This window comes from Diuraphis noxia, unplaced genomic scaffold (genome assembly GCF_037042655.1).
Source record: "Diuraphis noxia isolate RWA-SAM2 unplaced genomic scaffold, SU_Dnox_SAM2 contig0003, whole genome shotgun sequence".
Taxonomy (NCBI): Eukaryota; Metazoa; Arthropoda; class Insecta; order Hemiptera; family Aphididae; genus Diuraphis; species Diuraphis noxia.
Genome location: NW_028301713.1, coordinates 70,209,360 through 70,228,572, shown reverse-complemented (window position 1 = coordinate 70,228,572; position 19,213 = coordinate 70,209,360). Strand labels below are relative to the sequence as shown.

The following is a 19,213-nucleotide window of genomic DNA, read 5'->3' as shown; positions in this document are numbered from 1 at the left end:
ACATTTTATCCGAGAAAAAATATCCATTACAAGTATATATTGTACTATATCACCTACGTGATTATGTTTATAATATACGTATCGTGATATTTCAATAACGACTGACACTGCATTGTAGTATATTTTCTATATCGACGCTATTTTAAGTTGAAATTAAATTCATACAACCCTCAAAGTATAAAAATGGTTAGTATACATAATATTATTTTATAATAATAATATAAAATCGCGTGTCTCTTCTTTGTTCTCCTGTATATAGACATCGAATTCGATCCGCGAACCTGACAACCACCACATTTTTTTTATTGAAATTAATCTGAATGACTATTCCATTTCCCTTCTGTTGTATGATAATATTATACACTCACAAGCTCCGTAGCTTTACAGCCCACCCCACTCACCAATGTCTGTACTGCATAAAGTTTCAAGTTGATCATCGTACCTAAATATCTACCTATCTCACACAGAACTGTCTGAAAAATGTCTGTTCCCAGCGGTGGTGTTTGTAAAAGCAACAGGATGATTGACGCTCTGTAGCGGTGCATCGTACACTGCGGTTTTATAATAGTGCCCGCAAAATCAATTATTTGTACACCCATTCCAGTTATGGAGATAAGCGGAAGTCGAAATGATGATGTATGATATTATATTATGTACGGTATGCGGGAGAATACTATTATGATATCAAAAGTCTCGGAAAAATAATTACCATATTATTATGCCACGGTGCCGTAGTATTGCGGAATTAAGTCCCGAAAACAATTGCATCTGGCGGGCACATTATCCCCTGCAATCGTTCAATTAAACTTTTACCATCGCCGGAAAAACACAACGCGGCCGCCTACTCACCATGCACCTGCAATCGTCGAAAACGTCAAATTACGAATTTTACCCGTACCGATTTGATCGTCCGATCCGCACTGTCATGATCCATATTATAAACTTTCAAAGGTCTTCCTCGGCAAATCAAATGCAGCCAGCCCGTCGTCAGTATTATTAAAATATATAATATTATATTATTATGCACCCGTGCACCGGATAATCCATTATCGTATTTTATTCTAATATAAACATAACCGCACGCTCATAAATGCACTTAGCGCGACGGGGTTAGGTAGTATATGAGTGTGTGTGTGTGTACCGTTCACGGAGAAACTTTTTAAATCCATACCGTTCGCTTTGCAACGATAGGTATTCAATCAAACTCGTCAAACATTTTATATTATTATTGTTACATTATTATAATGTGTACTCGTACCTACAATTATAAAATTATAAATTATAATATAAATGAATCCATATTTGTATTTAGCTCATGAGGCTATTAGATATTCGAAACGATACAAGACGACAGGACTTCAATTTTTGAATGTTTTGATTCATCTCATTAAAAATTCCAATGAGTGATTTTTCAGTGATTAAAATAATAAAAAATTGTTTAAAAAAAAATATAAAATAGATGTAATAATTTAGTTACTTATCATAATTGGATCAATTTTATAAATTATAAATATTGTAAGTAGTACAAGAGGTAGAACAAAAAAATCTTAAAAAATTGAAAGTATGTTGATTAAAAGTTTATTCGATTATTTCAAAAATCATATTTTGAACAAGCATACAGCATTATTGAAAAACAAAAACTGGTGTAGGTATGTGTGATGAATTCTCCTGTATATAGGTACATATAATTTATTACATAGACTTTTTTGATTCTGATTTCTGCCATAATTAATCTTAAATCAAATATATCTCCACATAAATCGATCACGCAATACAAATATGATTTTCAATCTTCGACAAATGGTCGCAAAATATGTGAATAAAATTAATTAAAAACCTGCAAAGATTAAGATTTCCAAATGACATTGTACGTAATTGAATTTCTGGACAATTCGGCGCCCAATTAGAATCATTCAACGGAAAATAAAGTTTAATTGAATTTGAACAACGCTTTTATTTTTAATTGGTTGGGGAACTACAGTGTTATACAATCTTCTTATTCGATGTTGATTTTTTAACAAATTTTAAACTCTCCGACAAATCTTAAAAAATTTCAATTTTTACTGTACTTCCAGTGGTACACACCTGATTTTTTTGGTAAGTGGGTGGGTACCGTGGGTGGGTGTCTCCAAGCTCCAAAAATATCCACAATGTAACAATTCTACAATGTATATAAAAATTAAAAATAAACTATTAAATACTATAGGCATATAGGCTATATCCATTAGACTAAAAGCCAATATATGCCACCACTGTTTATTTTTGAGTGTGCGCCACCGTGTATTTTCGTAAATAGTTAGAATTCAATTACATTTTTTTATCGATTTATCGTTCTTTGAGTTTGAATTTGAGTTTTTGACTTGAAAATTAAACGATAAAACCACAGTAAATCTGTTATTAATGGCGTACAATACTATTAATCCTATTCTTAACAAATTTTGATTTAGCCATTTATTAATAAAACACTTTTATTTTTTTCGTACTGATTTTATTTCTAAACAATAATATTTTCCCAACGATTGTCATTCGCTCGAAGTCTGAACCTAACCGATTATAATAGTTGCTTCAGATAAATTCTAATAAATTGTATTTATTTCTTATGAGTAGTATGTATTTGTATGTTCACAGCCAGCTTTTACGCGGTAAAAAAAATTGTTCAAGCGGAAATGTTCCACTCCGAGAACACCGATTTACCGCGTAACACAATACGGTGATTACACAAAATTGTCCGTCTATTTGCTTCTTACACAAAAATATTTATCGTATCAACTATTTTTTTATTAGATTTTTCGATTTTTTTTTTTTTAAATTTTTCAATCAAATTTGAATTTTCATTTAAAAAAATCTAAATTCAAATTATCATACGGATATGCAATCGAGTTTAGAAATACTTTAACGTTCGTTAGATTACAATGATCGAATATACTACAATCTTTTGTTAATGAATTTTTACCACCTTTTTGTAATCTAATTATAATAAATCTTAGTTTTTCTGATTTTGAAGCGGTTTTCAAGTTCCATACTACTTTTTTAGTTGTTCCGAGTTCAGGATATTCAAAAGTTTCGAAAGATCTAATTGTGTTCTTTACTTGAAATATTATTTTTATAAAAAATTAGCGATATTTGATTGAAAAATTTAAAAAAAAAACGGAAAATCTAATAAAAAAATAGTTGATACGGTAAATATTTTTGAGTAAGGGGCAAATAGATGGACAATTTTGTGTAATCACCGTATTGTGTTACGCGGTAAATCGGTGTTCTCGGAGTGGAACATTTCCGCTTGAACAATTTTTTTTACCGCGTAAAAGCTGGCTGTGAACATACAAATACATACTACTCTTATGTTATCAAATATCAATCTATATACGCGTAGCATTGTATATTTACAAAATAAATTAGGCCAGTGAAAGTTTCACCATTCGTATAGTACAGTCTTTTGGATGGTAAGACTGATTGATGAAAATAAAATTTCGAAAAATGAAATACATTTTCCTAACTTTCGATTAGGTACCTAATAATATTATGTAGTGTAACTTAAGTGTTATTACTTATTATATTCGTTAATACGTTCAACAAAAAGTAGTTAGGAAATCGCACGTTATAAATTTATAATACTGGACGATCAATTCGCGTTGCCAATATTCAGCACGACATAATAAAATATCTCTCTAAATGCTTCACAGGGCAACTGGACCAGATCGCCGAAGAGGTGTACGACACAAACCTCAGGATCCGCGTGCTGCAGTGTGATGAGACGACCACGGTATCCTCGCATCAGTCGGCGGCGGCGTCTGCGGCGGCCACGGCGGCCGGCTATCAGAACGTTCTCGTCAAGTACCGGTTGGACTTCGATAACAGCGCGTTCGTCGACCAACACGCGGCCGTCCACACTTTCGACCGGTGCCTGCAGCTACCGTCCATACCCATCAAGCTGTTGCTCCGGCTTTTCCCGTTTGGCGTCGTCATCAACCGGGACATACGCATAATGGACGCCGGCGAGAAGCTGCTCAGCGTGTGGGGCGCGGCCACGGCCGACGACATTCGCGGCCACCTGTTGGTCCAACATTTGGTGCTCAGGCGACCCAGGGACATACCGTTCACATGGACCAACGTGAGTACCAATATACGCACTTGTAAAAACATTGAATTCGTAGAAAATAAAATTAGGCGTATCAATATAAAGAATCGCGGAAAAAAAGTCCGAAGTAAAAAAGTCCGGGCAAAAAAGTCTGAGGCATAAAAAGTCCGGTATAATATTATATTATCAAAAAAAATCAATTATAATAATTATAATATATAAATAAATATAAAACAATCAAAATAATTAATCATACAAATAAAATATAATTATATATTAAAATTATTTCCTAATTAAATTAAGTATTAATTTTTCCTTTTACCTAATTATATGACGTACCTATATCGGACTTTTTATGTTTCGTACTTTTTATACCTTGGACTTTTTAAACATGGACTTTTTTACTCGGACTTTTTATCCTAGGACTTTTCTACCTCGGACTTTTTGGTAGTCTATACCCAATATAAAATATGTTATATTATACAATGAGTGATGGTGAACTTAACTGCAGTTTATTGTCAGATACAAGTGCATCTTGTTGTACTCGTTTCAGTCAAGACTCGCCTTTCCTCTGAGTCATCCGCCGTTCTCGCCTAAGTACTCTTAGATTACTTGAACCCTTTTCCGAATTCTTACCTCGTGACTACCTATACACATCTAACCTTTTCTGCAAGGCGGTCACCTCTCAATTTTACCATTTTACCACCTCGAATTAGGTACAAATTATTGATGGAAATTTAAAATATTGAATATAATATTCTTTTCACGATTGAACTGCAAATTTGTTCAGGTTCAGATTTTTTTTAACATTATTTTGAATGTACCTTCTCAAATACCATAATATTAGAAAACGTTAATTATTTTTTCTGATGAATTCAAGGAGGGTGTTCTAAAATAATAATATGTTTTTTGATTTGCAAAACAATGATAACCTCTGATTTTTCTTTTCGTTCTTATTTTTAAGCAAATTAGTTTTTTAAAAACATTTATGTATTGAAACTCAAACAAGTCGTTTCTATAAGGTATACTATTTTATGTAATAAAGGAAAAAATCATATCCATTCGTAAATTCGAATAATATATTTTAAAATATTATTTTTTCTAACAATATATATGTATATAATAGTCGTATCTAAATCATTTAATAATAATATTTCAAAAAATTATTAACTTTTACTAATTTAATCTACCTACAATGTAACGTGTATTTTTTAGTACTTCAACGTCTTCTAGAAAAAATTGTAACATTAAGGTTACAATAACTGAATACAAAATAACACAATATAGTTAATAAATAATAATATGTATAAAGAAGTCCTGATGGACTGATTTAACATCAATGGATAGACGAAACTATACTGAATCAATTCATTAATGATTTTTAAGTAATGTTCTTATTACCACATAAAAGTGCATTAAAAAAAATGTTTGTAAAATTTGAATTTTAAAGAGGCACGCATACAGGAATTTGTTGGATCACCAAAAAGTAATTTTTTTTTTGTTTAAATAATATTGCTATTGGTTATGAAATTTAAAATAGTAATTACTTATTATAATTGGATATAATTGTAGACCTGTACTTTATATTTGACTAAAATACTGTGAAGCTAGCCACATAGGCAACGTCATGCATGCAAGATCAGCTAATATAATATAATATAGCAGCCCTTAATCAAATATTTTCTAAACTATTTATACAAAATAACATAGGCAATAGTAGTGCGGTCAGTGGTAAAACATAAAAATGTAAGTTATTTAGGATTCGATACGGTTCGATACGTTCCATATATTTTACTATGTAAAAAAATATTATATACAGTCACTAAAATACTAAAACAAAAAAAAAAAAAAAATGGGTAAATTTAATAAACTATATATCATAGTTATTTTAGTACTTCCAACAGAATTCATAATTTTACTAGTAACTTTCCCCCCAATATAACTTAAAGTTAAATACAATTACGAGTTTTGAAACAAAATATCAACAGTAGTGAATTGTACGCACATTTTTACGAGACATTTTTCTTTTGAACTTTGAAAAATAATAAAAAAGAAATAATAAATTCAATTTCTAACATTTCTTTTTAAACCAATGACACGTCACTTTATAAAAAAAAACAGCTTACGTGCGTTTTTTTTTTTCAAAGTTTTCTCACTTTTTCGATTTTGCTGTTTTCTTGGTAGGTAAATCTCATAGATGATGATGCATGATTTTATATTCGTTTGTTATTATTATACAATTTGATTGATGTTAAATCGGAAATAATTTCTTTGAAACGCGTTGAAATTGAATGTTTTTTTGCAGTGGCGTATTTACGTAGATAAAGCAGATACGGAGGATAGATCCTCCTTGGTATTTTATTTGTGGCCTATTTATAATATTGTGATGTCTATTGTAAGTGAACTTCTATGTTTTTTAACGTATATCGCCCACTTTGACAAAATTTTAAATACGCCACTGGGCTTTTGAATAACGTATAAAATGTAAAACACGAATCAACTGAAACAAGTGTTTGAAACGACTAGGTAATCATTTGGATCTATTTTATTTATTCAAACTCGATTTTTCATCAATGAAAATAGTGTCAATCTATACTATTATTATTTGCTATGCGAAAATTGGGTGGCCGTGAATCGGGCTTCATCATTTTTATTTTTAATTAATAACATTGTTCGTCAGATTAAATTATTGTATGTAAAACATTATTATTGTGGCGTATACTAGAATATAATAGGCACTAGTTTATATTTAAACGTGATTATAATATTATACAAACGATCTCGATACGTTGCTTTTACGCAACCTCGATGCCCCTTCCGGATCTGAATAAACGACGACGGACTTCCATCCGAGCGGGTTCATGAAATCAACACGAAACAAATTAAAAACGACAATATTGTAATATTGTTACCGCCGTCCGCCATTATCATATAAATTGCGCAAGGTGACAAGCAGACAAGTCATGGCAGCCGGCAGGCTTGATGAAAGAGATTCGAGTCCGCCGCCGCAATGATGCGTTGTGAAAAATGACGACTCGAATACGACATGTGACGTCCGTGCTGTGAACCAGACAAAATAATATTTATACCGTGGTTGTAAAACAAGGTTAGGTGGTTTTTTTTTTTTTGACGGGGGGGGGGGGGAGAATTCACATTTAAAAATTTGACCGTATATTGTATGTAATTACGTGTTATTCGTTTTACTACGAAAAACTTTCGGTGATGATTGTGGGTGGCAGCTGTTGAGTGGCAGTCGCGGCAGAAGGTGTGGTTTGGATGGGGTGGATTCGATTTAGTCGTCGAGTTAATCGGAATAATAATAATATTATATCCGTTTTGACGTGCGTTTAATAGGTATGTCGCACTGACGCCATGAATCGTGGTTTTTCACGTCATAGATGTTAAATAATTGGTTTTCCGTTTGACTCGGTGAGTGCGTTTTAATTATAAAATACTAAAACGCGTGCAACTATCATATTGAATAAAATTTATGTTATTTTGAAGATAAAAATGATAATTAAACCGTCATTCAGTATCATCCCAAAATTCGAACGTAAAGAAAATAGAGACAATATATTATTAATTTATTATCATTGTGTCATACAAATTATTGTCTACATAATGTGTGCATAATATGTGTACATAATATATTACCTAGAGAATTCGGATAGAAGTTTGTTTTTTAAGTCTGTCGATCATTCATGGTATGGGAAGATAGTAATATGTGAAATTATTATACAATATACATAATAAAATATTAAAACGCGTATAAACTGTAGTTCACTTTATATTATTTTACATTTTTTATTCTATTATATACTACGAGTAATTTTCTTTCGTTTTATCTGCAGTGCCTTAAGGTGGAGTTAGGCTTGGGACATTTTTTTTTAAGACCTTAGAGGCTTAGGATATATACAATATTGTTTATAAAGTGAGTTTTAAAATTTCATACAAATGCACGAGATCAAGGACAAGAGTCCCGCTGGCCTAAACCTAAAGTCAGTGTAACAAGCAAATCTTACCCCCAGAATATTCTTACCAGTGGTAAAATTATCCGTGAATAAGATTTGACTACGATTCTGTTTCTCTGTTTATATTTTTCATATTTATTATTATTTATTTATTTGCACCTGCTGAGATTTTTAGATACTCGTATATTGATATATAAATATATAAATCACATGCATAATAATATTATTGTGACTGAATATTTAAACATTTAAAACGATAATACTTATGATAATAATTTTGCTATTCACATAGGACAGTGAACCATACGCAGGTTGCTGAAGGGAATTATTTTAAAAAGCACAAATAAAATAAACATAAAGTTGTTATTAGTGTTTGTCCGTTTGGTTTATTTTAATGTAATATTGAAAATGAATATAATAATCATCAGTATATTATATAAAAAAAATGGTCTATGTTTATTCACGAGCTATAAAAAATAAATATCTATTATGTATATTATTTATTATTTTTAAATTTATTCATCTGGATTGATTTGTTATTCGCATAAAAATAACAAACTTTATTATTTTTACGAAAAAATAAATATAATAATTATTATTATCGTGGTTGCTATTGTTTTGACGAATGTAGTAAAAAAAATATCGATTCATGCACATAGTTATAGTATCTGAATATAAATTGACCATTTATATTAGATAATATAAAAACATTATTGTTTGAGAAAAATATTATATTATTCATAAAAATGTATTTCACAAAATATTATAAGTCTATTTAATAATGATCTGTGTTAATTTACACAAAATTATTTTATTGTATATGAACGGAATGGAAAAATGAAGAAAACAAAATGTATTATTTATGTTATGTTAAACATCAACGACTTAACGTACCATTATTACTTTGTAAGATTTGTACTGATTATAAATAAAACTTTCTCTACGGATATACGGTTGATGAGGAACCTGTTATATTTAGATAATTCAGAGAGAGTTTTCAGAGCCCTTTGAATTACATATTTTAACCGTTGCTAGGGAGCTTCAGAAAAGATAGATCCTCAAATAATAAGTTCCAGTTGATATAAATTACTATTACAACTATTACAATAAACTTAATTACGTCATATTAAACCTAGTATAACAAAAGACTAAAGGATAGATCGTGTATTAGTGCGACGAATGGTATGGTCATCCGGAGTTCCGGGCTGATATTGTCCCGGAACTAACGAACTTAAAATTGTGTTTGTATTGTGTATATGCCAACAACAATTGTATGTGTATATTTGTCTACGTGTACCGGATGACTATAATGATACATGTTTATAAACCTTCTTCCTTGTAATCAATACTTATATTGTTTTTATACATTCTAGACCTTATATTTTACAGTATATGTAACGGTATCACACATATGTGATTTACTACACGGTTATAAGTATGTAGTATATATTACTCCATCGTTCTGCGGACGTTTAAAAAAAAGGAATGTAAAAACCGTCCACAGAACTATTATCAATAATCTATCACGGTCAGACTGTAAATACTATTTAATCACATATCGTATCGATATATTTCACTGGTGGGCGATATTCGCTATAATATCTTAAATGCGTGAGTAATAATAAAATATATTTACATACCTATACCAACCGACCTATACATATTATATTACCTAGATACCGGAATTCCGTTTCTGGAATTTCTATCGTTCGGGTCGATTACAGTAATGGGTTTCCTCATCGACGAGCAATATTATGTTTAATATATAAGTACAGACGACGATAATAATACTTCATCATTTCAGTATACCTTGCCGTTCAGAATCGTTGTCCGATTTGTCTGCGGTATGAAACGAACGAAATATCCAGAACGGTGTTTAGTTAAATATACTATTATACAGCTGACAATAATGACGCTAATGCAATATAATTATTGCGTTCCAGCGCATCAGTGTAATATCGTACACTATTACAATGCTGTCGTTTGTGGACGATTAACCCAACGATATTCCGAACAATTATCACGCGCGATCTTAGGGACGTAGGTAAGTATTTGGGTTCGGTCTGCGTCTAAGTCTGTGTATAACACTGCAGATGTCTCATCAACGTCCTGCGACGACCGCACTGCGTTTTCGTGATAAATCATTTCACATTTACAGTGACATGTCTGTATGTCCATCCCCGAATAATATATGTAATGGTTGGTGTACCATTGTTGTGAGGACGTGAGGTGGCGGTGTGTTATCGCGCTAGTGTAATGTGTATTGTGGGATTTTACAGCGATAACGTCTAAAAATAGTAAGATTATAAACTTTTAAAAATGAATTTCGATCACCATTCAATCACTATGCGCCAATGTAAAACGGATATTAAAGTAAAACATCAAGGGTAGTACCTACTCTTGTACCTACTACTATTATACTTAAATGTGATAATCACAATACGAATGCCTATAACCATCACAAACATATCTCGTATAAACTTCTACATTGTTATATCGCATAAGCTTTATTATGAAATTAATTAATTGTATATAGTCTATGAGATGTAACAATGAAGTCGATTTGAGAAGTTACACTTGAGACCATAAAATGATAATTGCATAGTAGTTAAAATCCTCCATTTTCTCACATGGGTATTACCAAAGTGATCAGTGTCATACCCTGTGTTTTTCGATATGCTGGAGGGGGGGAGCTTAACAAAATAATTCATAATTCGATATCCATGATATCACACAACCCGCGGGTGGGGGGAGGCTAAAGCCTCTTATACCTCATCTCCATTGATATGCCACTGTCCGTAACGAGTTCGAAGAGTCATGTTCGAACGCTATATAAATAAATACCACGAAAATATATTAAAAATAGCGATTCATAATGTATTATTGTGATTTATAAATATAATATTAACAAAAAGCTAATGAAATGTTGTTAAAACATTAAGAATAAATAACTATTTAAATTTATGATTTATTATTTTATGAATATTGACCATACATAAATTATTTCAATCTCTGCAAAGTATTTAAATTTTATTAGAAAATGTAAATGTTAATAAGTAATAACTATGGTATGTACACAAGAAACGATGAAACCAATATAATTATTGTTTCCAACAGATAAACTAATATTTATGTAAATATTTGGAGTCCCATGTATGGTATTTTAACTTTTGAGTTCATGTAATTCATAATAAATAATGTATTAATATAGGTACACGAAATTACGATGCAACTTTGTGTTTGTAAGTTTTGTTTGTGCTTGGAGATATTGAAAATGAATGGGTAACCTACTAATATGATGTAAGAGCAGTAAGACTTAAAGTTTAAACGAAGCGGGGGAAAATAATACTCATATAAACAACTACACAGAACTATAAAAGTTCATCAAAGTAATCGAATTCTCATGGTGAGCTTTGTTTGAACAGTATATTAAAAGCCAAATGATTCGTCTATCAGAGTATTTCATAAAGTAAACGGAACGATCCAAAAGCTTTTAGTCTGAAGAAAACATTCTCCGAAACAACCGATAACGCAGCGTACAATATACATTACCATGTGTCTGAAAAAAACAAGAGTACACCATAAAACTCAGTTATTCTCAATACCTTATACATATTTTTGAATTCTGTTTGCGGAACATGAAACATTGAGAGTGAGACTAAATTATTGAATCGTAAATTACGTTGACTTTCGATTGTTTAATTCTTGTATATTTTGGATGCGCAACAACTTCACTTTTTCTTTGGTTCCCTGTATACTGTAGAGTACCTACGTCCTATATAATGTATGTATAAATTAGGTATAGTAAATCAAGAAGATATTCGTTTGGCAAATAATATCATTAAAGATCATTAATCATGTCAAAAAAATAAAAGTAAAAATTATTAATAGCTATTGCTGTCATTATTTTAGGTACCTACAGAAACAACCCGTGTTTTAATTTTTACCATAATATTTCATGAGAACGCGCGTTATAAATTATAATTGTGTAACAATACGAGTATGTTATTACATTTCAACTCGTTTTGTTTTATGACATTTTTCAGTTGATGTATTTGGCATCGGTAACCTTTGAACTTGAAGTGCTGCGTGGAACACATGCCACGATGCCTGAAAAAAAACTTAACCCAACAAAAGGAGAAAAGAAATCAATAAGTCAGTTACCAGCCACCCTTGATAGGAGGGGTAGCTATGGATCACGTAGTATACTTCTCAAAGGACAGATGAGACACTTCAAGGAGATCGACGTGGTTGTGTTCTTATGCAGTCCCGTGTGAGTAAAAGAAAATATATTTTGTTACAAATAAATTTCAGTTTTTCGTTCTTTTTAACTTTCTAGAGACGCTCTTAAAAAAAATAAACAATAATAAAAAATAAGTGTACATTACTGTTTGTCAAAAAAATGATTAACTATAAAAGCACAATTGCTTAAATGCCGAAAAGAAAATATCAATACCTCAAAAAATTTTCAATTTCTTAGTAGATGATATTTTGATATTGTAATCGTGCAGTGATTAATGTTATATTGAGGAATAATATAGTATAAAGTTTGTATCATTACAAAAAACTCCTTTAGGAATACTAAATTTAAATTTTGAAAATATGGTCGTTAAGAATATTTAAGAATCCCATGAATCAGAATGTTAACAAATGAATTATTAAAGGAAATAAATGTTTTCGCGTTGAGCATACTTGGTGAATCATCTTGTATCATTACATTCTCTTCCTCGAACTTTTGAGGCTAAAACTTACGTGCCTATAAACTAATTATCAATTGCAGAGTGAACAACTTGGATGAACTACAGGCCATGAGCTTATTCATGAACGACCTGAACTTGCATGGATTGAGTAGAGAGCTTGTATTGGCTGGTTGGCAGCACTGTTCCAGGTATCTAAGAACAATATTTCCAATTAATTATTAAGATTTTTTATAACAATTGTATGAGTATCTCGTAGAGGTCAGTTTCATTTTTATTCTAAGTTGAACGATAAATTTATTAATTTTACAACGGTGAGTGTTTATATATTATGATTTACATCACCTTAAAGAATAATAACAACATTTTAATATTAAAATTTAAAGTGTAGAGTCGGGGGCCGAAACTTAAACAATTCTCAGTTACTTTAATGGAAAAACAAAAATACCAAACCTGCAGTTATTAGTTATAAAATATAATATATTATATAATGTTAATATAAATAATTTTGTAGCTATATAATTTATAAAATGTAATAATAAAAACTTGAATAATTATATATGTATGCCTAATATATCTTGATCAAAACTTGAACGTGTAGTTTCTGAGCAGACATTTAAAATTTAAAACGTATACCTATAATATTATAATAATATTATATATTATATATATAAGTATTATGTTTAAGATAATAGTTCTTAAAAATTGTTTTAAAATTCAAACAGTATAATGCAATATAATATTGAATCTAATATAAAATATTATACAATTATACTCAGACAATAGACAAATACAATAATGAACAAATGATAAAAAATAAAATTTTAATTTTAATTATTATAATACCTAACCATCGTAACCCCCAAATTACTCGTTTGATAAATCAAAATGTTTTTGTTATTTGTGGAAAATTAATTGGAACTGTTACAAGACACTCAATTTTTAAATGTTATATATTAAATATTTGAACATTAGCACTAAAGAAAATTTAAAATTACCAAAAAAATAAATAATAGTTGTAATAAAATCATGATGGAGTGAATAATGGGTATGATTATATGCTTGGTGAATGATCAATAAATATTATATACACCGTTTTCATTATTTTACGTAATTACCTATATTATACTATTTAAATTATTTATAATTTCCATGTTAACGTCATAACTTATTGTTCAGATATTTCAGTGATATTACTTTGAATTTGAAGAAATCGTAATTTAACAACGCAACCTATAGCTATGTAAAATATTTAAATTCATAAAATTACGTAAGAGGATTATCGTATTTGATTATTTGAGTATAAAATATACATATATATATAATGCACACGCAAACCTATTATAATATATTCTACATTAAAGGCATCTTGCAAAATTCGGAATTTTTCCGAGGGCTCGCGAAATTCCATCGATTCATTACCAAAAAAAGTGAATATGAACGCTGATCGCCACGGTAGTGGAATACCGTGAATATTTATTTTAGATTCTGAACGGAGTGATGAATATTGTATTGATTTTACAATGATGTATGTTTTTTTTTGTGTGTATGTCTGTGTACAGCATAACTAGTCGAAATAATGCTTCAATTTCAAACTTTGGAGTGGTTTTTGATGTAAAAGTGAATATCCTTGTTGCATTATACACGTCAAAAGTAAACATTTTTCAACAGTTTTCAAAAAAAATCGAGAAAAACAACAAAAAAACAGAAAAACGGGAATTTTTACTCAAAACCAGTTTTCGACCAAATCGAATTTTATATGGTTGTAATTCAAAAACTAATCATTGTTAATACTTGAAATTTTCACCAAATGTTTATGTTAGTGTTATCTATACACAGTTTCATTTTCATTTTTTTGACTATTTTTGAGTTATTTATAGACCATTGAAATTTTCGATTTTTTTTAAGTGTCGGTAAAAAAATATTGGATGGCCAAAAAAACTTGAAAATTTAATACAAGGTTCATTATGAGTTGTTCTTATTGTAGCTAAAAAAATTAAAAATCGTTAGTCACATTTTTTTTTTATATATAAACGTTTATAGTTAAAATTTTTACGAATTCTGTTGAAAATGCGAACATTTGCAAATAGTTTTGAAGTTGAAAAATCATAAAATTGTTTGTGATTATAACTAAGGATTAAAAATACAACACCAACTTTTCCATTAATTTTCCTTCAAGTAGCTATAGAGAAAACTGGAAGCATCATTATAGGAAAAATTTTAGGTGCGTTTGAATTTCAAATTTTTACGAAATAGTGTAACGTAAATCGTTATGATTTATCCTCAAACGATTTTAAACATTTGTTATTATTCAAAAAGTATAAGTCGTAGATACTTGAAAATTTTACCAGTTATTTAGATTGGAATTTTTTTTACATGATTTAATTTCCAAAATGTTTTTGAGATATTTTTAGACAACTGAAATTTTCAATATTTCTGAAAAAATTTTTTTAAAGTGTCGATAAAATCTTTTTAGCCCAAACAAAATACTTGAAAATTTAATACAAAGTTCCTCATAAGTTATTCTTATAGTGATTAAAAAATTATAAGAATACATAGGCACAATTTTTTTTTATAAGCGTTTATAGTTCAAATTTTTACGAAAACTGTCGAAAACGCGAAAATTTGCAAGTAATTTTGAAGTTTAAAAATCATAAAAATTTTTGTGTTTATAACTAAGGATTAAAAATACAACACTAAGTTTTCCATAAGTTTTTCTTCAAGTAGCTATAGAGAAAACTCGAAGCGTCATCATAGGAAAAATGTTTTGAGCGTTTGAGTTTTAAATTGTTATGAAATCGCATAATGATAACCATTTATCCTCAAACCCGGAATATGTATATCTATGATAATATAAGGTATTATGAATTATGATAACTACATGCAATGTTTTTGGAAAAATGTATTAAAAATGCCTTATACAAAATGCGTCCTAATTGAAAAATAAAATATTTGTTTCAAAATAGAATATATGACAATATTTAAATATAATATATCCTAGACTGACAAATCATCTCCGTTCAGAATCGTTTTTCGTATACAATACAATGATACCTATCATTGCATTCAAATCTAACCTACCCTAGTTAGAGGTCCACCTCACCACCTAATGTACAGCAGAGCGACATCCACTTACCCAATTTTTTTTAATATTTACATAGTACCACGAAAAATTCCCACAAACCACGCTCTACTTTTGGACTAATGAATTCGTGACTTCAAAAGTGCAAAGCTCAAATTATTTATTTATTTAATTTTTAAAGCTCTGCTTTATTTTTCTGTACGTACGAAATATACCTGTAATGATGTGCCAAAAAATTAATCAAAAATGTTTTAAATCATATATTATACCTACACATGCAATACATCGTCTTGAGTTACACGAAACGTGTTCAAATTGAAATGCGATACAGCGACGTTTGATTATGATGATGGATTTGCGTGAAATGTAAACATATTTAAATATGTTTTCGGACGTGAGCCGCAATCGCTGCAGAGACTTAGATAAATAAGATTTTTGTATATGTCACTACATATTATAATATTATATTATATTGTATGCGGAGGGCAATGCCGTTTTTAAATTCTAAGCCGATGATGAATCGTCTCGTGAATTTTTTTTTTAACAATAATAAGCGACTCCGAATATTTTTACTTTGCAAAGTGCATTTCATCGAAATCTATATCTTCAGTACTTTCAATTAGTGTTTTTATTTTTTATTATTTTGGTATTTCAAAATACTATTAAGTGCTAGTGTAGCGTGCGATTTACCAGCTCGTTTCTGGTAGCATGTGATCTACCAGCTATTGCTTTTGGAAATATAAAATATAAAAAATCCGCATATAAGTTTCGTTTTAGCCAATTTAGTCGTAATTTATTATGTCACCCGCGTATCTTCTAAAAATGCAATGAACAAATCTGGTTGACTTTTTCGCCACATCTTCCAACAATACTGATCCAAATGTAACTGAATCATATGGATATAGGTACACCCCCTTTTTTTCAGTATGGATATGTTTGCATCCAACCATAATCTTTCAACACCCTGCGTGTGCGCACCTGATAAGGGATCAACATAATTTTCTTGATGATTAACAGTTTCATGAATGAACCCTTCTGATGTTTTGAAATCGGAAAGCACACTAAATTATTATCGACTATCGGAGACGAAATACCAAAACAGTAGGTAATGGGTAGATCACAGGTAGAGCACACGTAAGCGGTAAATCACACGCTACACTAGCATCCACTATTATATACCTACCTACCTAAACCTCGAGGTACAATCACGGGCTTAACCTAACCTAGCCTATACACATTGCACCATTACCATTTATGAAAATATAATATAATATTATGTTGGTATTTTAACAACAGATCATATTCAGTCAGTCCAGAACTGAAAATCCATTGATTCGTGTCAATCGTAAAAACCAAAATTATGAGTAGTATAATAACTTCTCAAAAGTTAAAACATCAAAAATTTTACGGTGAAGTATCCGAGGGCGAAAATATCATATAACTGAGTGATATATATTAAAAAAAAATCGATTTTGTAGAAAAATGATTTCGAGTAAAAATTTTCGTTATTTTTTTCCGACGTTTTTAAAAACTACTGAGAATTTTTCATTTTAAACTTTTAAAAGTACGAACTACATTCACTTCCCCACCAGAAAATAGACTTAAGATGAAATTTAAAGCTAGAAGAAATGTTTACAAATAGAAAAAATACTTATCGTTGTAAAATCAATACATTTATTTCAGAATTCAAAAATAGAAAAATAACTTTTAAATTTAAACATAATCTACCTGCATTTTTATATATCTACTTGTTACTTTACGAGTTAATTGAAATTAGTTAATTTGCTGAGCCTTGGAACAATATAATTCGTTGACCTGAAAAGCAATCTAACCGTTCACATATTCTTGTAATAGTTATCATTAATTAATAGTTGACGATAATATAAAATATAATTCGAGGGTCTATCGAAATATAACTGTAACTTATAGTACGTAAGGTACACATACTCATGATTTTTGCACGTTTCTGTTTCCCGTAACAATTATTTTACGCGTATCGAATTTCGTTTGCATGCGGAAATCGTGATTGTTTTTTTTTTTTAAATCTTTGCTTTTAGTTATCGGGAAATTAAATTATAATATACATTTTATTATCTCGTATGTGTATATAGATATAATAGTACCCATATAGCAAACGGATATTTAATAAATATTTTATGTATATTTATTTGTTTATATATATGCATGCACGTCATTGAAATCCGAATTATTTCGATCATCCCTGTGATACCGTGTTAAAATGTGTCGACTTTTTTAGATTGGAGCTGATGTTTGAAAGGGCGGAGCAGTGGTCACAAGATCTAGAAGACAACTACGAACAGTTGGATAAATGGAAACGCAAAGGTGATTCACTTTTGTATTCGATGTTACCGAGGAGCGTCGCCGATCAGCTACAGAACGGACAGAGTACGATGAATACGTGCAAGGCAAATATCATGTTTACGTATTATACACCCAAAATTTAATTTATATTATAATATTATAATGCATTAATGTGTTATTAATAATAATATATATTAAAGTAGGCTAAAAACCTGTGTTTTTGAAGCCTTAATAAACTTTAAAAATAATAATATACAGGCGCCCTACTAAAACCGACGACCTATTTACCTATCAATTGGACGTAACTGATGCTTGATCGAGGAGGGGGGCAAGAACTATTTATTATTGAAAACATTTTATGTTATACCTACTGTAAATCGTAGAAAAACATAAAGTCAGTTATGTTATACAACTTATACAACATTTATAATGATGGTAGTAATAATTCATAACAGCAGAAAGTAAATTATTAAAAATAATTATAACACAAAGTTTCTAATTTTTCATTTATGAATAAATTAAATTTTCGTTTGTTAGTATTTTAATATATAAATTCACTGTTTACTTTATCATAATTCATAATACAATTATTCGGCAATAATTAATTATTAATAATAAAAAAAGCTAAAATAATAATAATAATAATAAAAATTAAAAAAGAAACAATAAGCAAGTTGATTAAAATACTTCTAAAAGTCTTACTTTATAAATTATATAGATATAGAAAAAAATCGTTCATGAGAGAGGAGTGAGGCGAGTATGAATAATGATATTTTATACCGTATCATATCGTTGATCAGTTTTTGGGATAAAATCACATATTATAATAATAATATTATTATTATCATTTATTTTTGAGAGAATATTACCAATTATACCTACCATAAACATATTATTATTTACATAATGTATTACGTTGTGCCACATATTGTTTAGATATGTGCATGGTTTTAAAATCAGCATCATGACCGTTTTAGTACTATTCAGGATTATTGCAATCGTAGTTACACTAAACCAACACGAACGTATTTATTTTATATATCGACAATATTGTGAGACTGGC

At 29.7% G+C, this 19,213-nt stretch overlaps 1 protein-coding gene across 1 annotated transcript in view; it reads left to right on the top strand.

The window, feature by feature from the left end:
• LOC107164590 (soluble guanylate cyclase 89Db-like) overlaps nucleotides 1-19,213 on the top strand; it is a 33,888-nt gene that overhangs the window by 9,890 nt on the left and 4,785 nt on the right. The window contains exons 3-6 of the mRNA XM_089224084.1: nucleotides 3,684-4,111; nucleotides 12,096-12,322; nucleotides 12,830-12,937; nucleotides 18,086-18,254. Coding sequence (XP_089080210.1) covers nucleotides 3,684-4,111; nucleotides 12,096-12,322; nucleotides 12,830-12,937; nucleotides 18,086-18,254 — 932 coding nt within the window. The remainder of the gene's footprint in view (nucleotides 1-3,683; nucleotides 4,112-12,095; nucleotides 12,323-12,829; nucleotides 12,938-18,085; nucleotides 18,255-19,213) is intronic.